At 42.7% G+C, this 6,422-nt stretch overlaps 1 protein-coding gene across 3 annotated transcripts in view; it reads left to right on the forward strand.

The window, feature by feature from the left end:
• Positions 1-6,422, forward strand: part of PIWIL2 (piwi-like RNA-mediated gene silencing 2) — an 87,118-nt gene that overhangs the window by 6,801 nt on the left and 73,895 nt on the right. For all 3 annotated transcript variants that reach the window (XM_011939827.1, XM_011939829.1, XM_011939828.1), the window contains exons 5-7: positions 1,259-1,465; positions 2,372-2,482; positions 5,803-5,920. In XM_011939827.1, coding sequence (XP_011795217.1) covers positions 1,259-1,465; positions 2,372-2,482; positions 5,803-5,920 — 436 coding nt within the window. The remainder of the gene's footprint in view (positions 1-1,258; positions 1,466-2,371; positions 2,483-5,802; positions 5,921-6,422) is intronic.

The following is a 6,422-nucleotide window of genomic DNA, read 5'->3' on the forward strand; positions in this document are numbered from 1 at the left end:
TTTTTGGAGACGGAGTCTTGCTCTGTCGCTCAGGCTGGAGTGCAGTGCCTTGATCTCGGCTCACTGCAACCTCCGCCTCCCAGGTTCAAGCAATTCTCCTGCCTCAGCTTCCCGAGTAGCTGGGACTACACGCATGTGTCACCACGCCCAGCTAATTTTTTGTATTTTTAGTAGAGGCGGGGTTTTATCATGTTGGTCAAGCTGGTCTTGAACTCCTGACCTCAAGTGATCCGCCTGCCTTGGCCTCTCAAAGTACTGGGATTACAGGCATGAGCCACTGTGCCTGGACTTTTTTTTTGTTTTGTTTTTGAGACGGTGTCTTGGTGTGTTGTCCAGGCTGGAATGCAGTGGGGCAATCTTGGTTGACTGCAACCTCCGCCTCCCAGGTTCAGGCGATTCTCCTGCCTCATCCTGCCGAGTAGCTGGGACTACAGGTGTGTGCCACCATGCCTGGCTAATTTTTTTTTTTTTTTTTTGGAGACAGTCCCATACTGTCGCCAGGCTGGAGTGCCGTGCCGCGATCTCAGCTCACTGCAACCTCTGCCTCATACTCAGCTAATTTTTGTATTTTTAGTAGAGACGGGGTTTCACCGTATTAGCCAGGTTGGTCCCAAACTCCTGATGTCGGGCAATCCTCCCGCCTTGGCTTCCCAAAGTGCTGGGATTACAGGCGTGAGCCACTGCACCCAGCTGTAGTGATTCTTTAATTACGTTGAGTCAAACTTTCTCCTCTATTCTGCTATGGAAGATGGCTCTGACAGTCAATAGTGGTTGGTGAATGAGTCATGGTGGCATATGTTGTGTTTTTTTTGTTTGTTTGTTTGTTTGTTTTTAATTTGGGTCTGTCTCTGTCGCCCAGGCTTTAGTGCAGTAGTATGGTCTCAGCTCACTGCAGCCTCGACCTGTCAGGCTGAAGCGATCGTCCCACCTCAGCCACCCAAGTAGCTGGGACTACAGTCATGAGCCACCATACGTGGATAATTTTTGTACTTTTTATAGTTTGGGGTTTCACTGTATTGTTTAGGCTGGTCTTGAACTCCTGGTCTCAAGCAGTCTCCCCACCTCGGCTTCCCAAAGTGCTAGGATCACAGGCGTGAGCCACTGTGCCTGGCCTTGGCGTATGTGGTTTGAGAGAATTTCAAACTTGGATCACTTTTAGCTGATTCCTCCAGGAAGAGGTTGTGGAGTTGGGGGAATAATCTGGATGGGACATAGCTATTATAAAAAGCCCCGATTTTCCTCTCTCTCCACATTTCAGGATGCTTGGAAGAGGGAGTTCGGATGCTTCTTTATTACCACTGGGAAGAGCAGCAGGTGGTATTGGCAGAGGAGTGGACAAGCCTCCCTGTGCCTTCAGCGCACCATTCCGGGATCCCCCGCAGCTGTCATCACTACCAGCTCTGCCCCAGTCCCCCGAGCACTCTCCAGATCGCCCTCTGGTCCTGACTGTGGAACACAAGGAAAAGTAAGTCAGGAGCACTGCCTTCTCTACTTAGTAATGATCGTGAAAACTGCATTTTGGCTGGTGTGTAGTATTGTAAAATCTATTTTTGTTGGATCCTCCCTGGGTAATAAGTACTGCAGGGTGTTTTGTTTTTTGCCAGTAGGAGATTGACAAAGAGATGGGACAATTTTTTTTTTTTTTCTTTTTGAGACGGAGTCTCACGCTGTCACCCAGGCTGCAGTGCAGTGGCACAATCTCGGCTCGCTGTAACCTCTGCTTTGTGGGTTCAAGCAATTCCCTGCCTCAACCTCCCGAGTAGTTGGGATTACAGGCGCCTGCCATCATCCCCGCCTGATTTTTTTGTATTTTTAGTAGAGATGGGGTCTCACCACCTTGGCCAGGCTGGTCGTGAACTCCTGACCTTGTGATCCAGCCACCTCAGCCTCCCAAAGTGCTGGGATTACAGGTGTGAGCCACCGCATCTGGCCAAGATGGGACAATTTCTGAAGTTAAATGTTGACAGTGGACGTATAGCATGCAACAAAAGAGTGGACTCATGGCCTTTCATTTCGTTCCCAATTCAGACAATTCTTTGTCTTATTGAAGATAAGGAAATAATTTAGGAAGAATATCATGACACTTCATCTTTCTCCATAGAACTCATCCTTGTGTTCTTAGTTAATGGGCCTAGTTTATTTGGTAATGTTACTAGGAAAGGTAGGGTGACCTTGCTTATCTAATTAGGTCTTGCTAATGATTAGCCTTCAGAGCATGCTTTTATAAGTGTTGATTCTTGATTTGTGTATCTGTAGCAAAATGTGAAAAAATATTACTTCCCCTAATCTTTTTGTTGTTGGTTGTGTGGGTTGGTTAGTTACTTTGTTTTTTGTTTTTTACATGCAGTTGCTTTTTGTTTTTATTTTCTAGAGAGCTTATTGTGAAGCAGGGATCAAAAGGAACACCTCAGTCTTTGGGACTGAACCTCATCAAAATACAATGTCATAATGAAGCAGTTTATCAATATCATGTGACTTTCAGGTATTCACAGCTTTCCTTTGTATTGTTTACTTCTTAGAGGGCAGTAAAGAAATAGTTCCCCTGGAATAACTGAATATTGTCCTATACAGTTCCTGGTGGACCTCTCAATGAGATAATGCATTTACTCAGATCCTTATAGGAAGTTTAAGGTTAATCTTAAACTTTGTGTATGTATTTAGCTATATTACCAGTCCCTATTTTAACTTCATAGAGTATAGATTTATACATGAGGCTAGAAGTTAATTTAATGTGAAGTTAATGAAGCTTAAGTTCAGGGCCTTTTAAAACTTGCATTAGGTGTCTTCCATGATCTTTTAACTTATTTCATATGTGTAATTTTGTATTCTTTTTCTTAAAGAACCCTCCCCTCCCCCACCAGTGGTGTGAAATCCATGCCCCATGAAACCTGGATCCTTCCCTGCATGAGCCATCATACCAACATCTGACATCTCTCCAGTGACAGTCTAGGGTTAGATTTAGGGGTGAGAAAAATGAAGAAAGATAACTTCAGTTTTATATCAATAATTTTAGGATTTATTACTATTTAAAAATAGTTTATATTAGTTTGTGTTCTCTTTTAATATCTTAGAGGAGTCATTAGCTGGAAGTTCTTAGCTGGAATTGTGAAAATAAGTGTTTTGAAATACCTGTGAAGAAAATTAGATGATGTAGAAGTCTCAGTTTTTTTAATTGAAAAATAGTTGTGTATATATATGAGTACAATATGATGTTTTGATAATGTATACATAATAGAAAGATTAAATCAGGCTAATTGACATATCTGTCACCTCACCTACTTACTGTTTTTTGTGGTGAAAACATTTAGAATCTCTTTTAGGAATTTTGAAATGCACGCTGTTGTTAACTATGGTTACCGTAGATCACTAAAACTTACTCCACCTGTCTGTCTGAAACTTTGTGCCTTTTAACCAACTTCTGCCATTTCCCTATACCCCTCACCCCCCAGCCTCTGGTAGCCATGTTCCTACTCTCTGTTCACAATGAGTTCAACTTTTTGGATTCCATATATGGATCAGATGGTATTTGTCTTTCTGTGCCTATCTTATTTCACTTAGCATAATACTCTCCAGATCCTTTCATATTGTCACAAATGACAGGATATACTTCTTTTTAAAGGCTATATAGTATTCCATTGTGTATGTATACCACTTTATCCATTCATCCATTGGTGGACACTTAGATTGATTCTATGTCTTGCTTGTTGTGAATAGTGCTGCAGTGAACATGGGAGTGCACATATATCTCTTTGACACACTGATTTTAATTCCTTTGGATAAATACCCAGAAGTGGGATTGTTGAATCATATGTAGTACTATTTTTAGCTTTTTAAAGAAACTTTCATACTATTTCTTTTCTTTTTTTTTTTTTTTTTTTTTTTTGTTTTGAGACAGGGTCTCAGTCTGTCACCCAGGCTGGAATGCAGTGGTGCAATCTCAGCTCACTGCAACCTCTGCCTCCCAGGTTCAAGCAATTCTCTTGCCTCATCCTCCTAGTAGCTGGGATTACAGGCGAGCGCCCCCATGCCTGGCTAATTTTTGTATTTTTTTTTTGGTAGAGTCGGGATTTTGCCATGTTGACCAGGCTGGTCTCAAACTCCTGACCTCAAGTAATCCACCTGCCTTGGCCTCCCAAAGTGCTGGGATTACCAGCATGAACCACCATGCCTAGCCAGAAACTTCCATACTGTTTCTAAAGGTAGCTATACTAGGAAGGCTGAATTTATGAAGGACAGCTGCTAGTTGATGACACAAGAGGAAGAACTGAAGTGAAAGAGAGAAGAAAGGAACAATTAGGGAGAAAATATTCTGAAGGTATGTTACAAAGACCAAAGGAAGGACTCATTTGAACGAAGATAATGAGAAGGTGGTTGACTTTGGCCACAGGAAAAAAAGCAACTGGATTTGCTTGTTGAGGGTGTTGTGATCTTCTAGTAGTTTTGTTAGAGTTGTAGAGAGAAAAAAAAAAAAGGAAATATGAAAAGCACCAAGGAGGGTATAGGCCATAAGAAGTAGCCAGTGACTTGGCCAGTCATTTAAAAAGTTTGTAAGAGGAATGAGAAAATGGAATAATTATAGAAGGCAACAGGATTGCTTTAATAGTTTCTTTTTTTTTTTGCTTTAATAGTTTCTATGAGGTAAGAAAGCAGAGCTGAGCACATACAACAGGTAGAGGGAAGTAGCCAGAAAAGCGGGGGAAATTGGATCCTAGGAAACAGGCTTGTTGTGAAACGTACAGCAAAGAGGTGAGCATTAAAGAAGGGAGAGGGCTGCGTGCAGTGGCTCATGTCTGTAATCCCAGCATTTAGGGAGGCCAAGGAGGGAGAGTTGCTTAAGGCTAGGAGTTCAAGACTATCCTAGGTAACAACAACAAAAAATTTTATTTTATTTATTTTTTTGAGACAGTCTCACTTTGTTGCCCAGGCCGGAGTGCAGTGGCACTGTCTCACCTCAGTGCTACCTCCATCTCCCAGACTGAAGCGATTCTCATGCCTCAGCCTCCAAGTAGCTGGGATTACAACCACATGCCACCACACCCCGCTGATTTTTTTGTATTTTTAGTAGAACAGGGTTTCACCATGATGGCCAGAGTGATCTTGAACTCCTGGTCTCAAGTGATCCACCCACCTCAGCCTCCCAAAGTGCTGGGATTATAGGCATGGGCCACTGTGCCAGGGCAAAAAAAAAAAAATGTTTTTTAAGTTAGCCAGGTCTAGTGGTACACTTAGAGTCCCGGTTACTTGGGGGCCTGAGGCAGAAGGATCACTTGAGCCCACGAGTTTGAGACTGCAGTGAGCCATGATCATGCCACTGTACTTCAGCCTAGGTGACAGAGCAAGACCCTATCTCAAAAAAAAAAAAAAAAAAAAGGGAGGTGGGGAGAACCCTTCCTCTGAAAATGGATTGACAAATGTTAAGGAAACAATGGGAGAATCGCTTGAACCTGGGAGGTGGTTGCAGTGAGCCAAGATCGCGCCACTGCATTCCATCCTGGGCGGCAGAGCGAGACTCCATCTCAAAAACAAATATGTATATGTGAAAGAATACACACTGACATGCTAAGGCAGGTGTCCTTTGGTGGTAGAATTTAGGGGTGGTTTTTATTTTTTTTAAACCTATACTTTCTGATGTTTCAGCTGCGAGCAGGTATTCTTGTGTCAAAGTTCTAGTCAGATAGATAATTTTTAATATGGCCTCTAGATGGAGCAGCAGTTACTGGGTAACTAGCACCTGTTGCACAGCTGTGGTAAAGATTGCTGTATGAGTCAAGTTGAAGGAAAATCCTCTTCATTATTTTCCAGCCCCAATGTGGAGTGCAAAAGCATGAGGTTCGGCATGTTGAAGGACCATCAAGCTGTCACCGGCAATGTCACTGCGTTTGATGGATCTATTCTCTATCTGCCTGTTAAGCTTCAACAAGTGAGACCAAACAGGAAATGGGCTTTCAGATGAACCCTAAGAGTGCTCTAGTGTTTTTTGTTTGGTTTTGCTTTTAAGAGATTGGGTCTATATTGCCCAAGCTGGTCTTGAACTCCCAAAGCCCTGGGATTACAGGCGTGAGTCACTTCACCTGGCCCAGCACTGGTGTTTTAATGAGTAGGAAACCATAGAATTCCTGTACGTTTGAGTTGTATTTTTCTCTTCATAGATGGGAAGACATTTTTGCAGGACACAACAGCACATTTTAGGTTTGAATTCCTTAAGAAGCACCTTCTCACATGAGGAATGCTTGGAAGTCTATGAACTCAGTGATAAAGAGTAACTTAAAATTGCAAATGTAGGCCAGGCGCAGTGGCTCACACCTGTAATCCTAGCACTTTGGGAGGCTGAGGCGGGTGAATCATGAAGTAAGGAGATCGAGACCATCCTGGCTAACACGGTGAAACCCCGTCTCTACTAAAAATACAAAAAATTAGCTAGG

The sequence above is a fragment of the Colobus angolensis genome, unplaced genomic scaffold, assembly GCF_000951035.1.
Source record: "Colobus angolensis palliatus isolate OR3802 unplaced genomic scaffold, Cang.pa_1.0 Scaffold184, whole genome shotgun sequence".
In the NCBI taxonomy this organism is placed as follows: Eukaryota; Metazoa; Chordata; class Mammalia; order Primates; family Cercopithecidae; genus Colobus; species Colobus angolensis.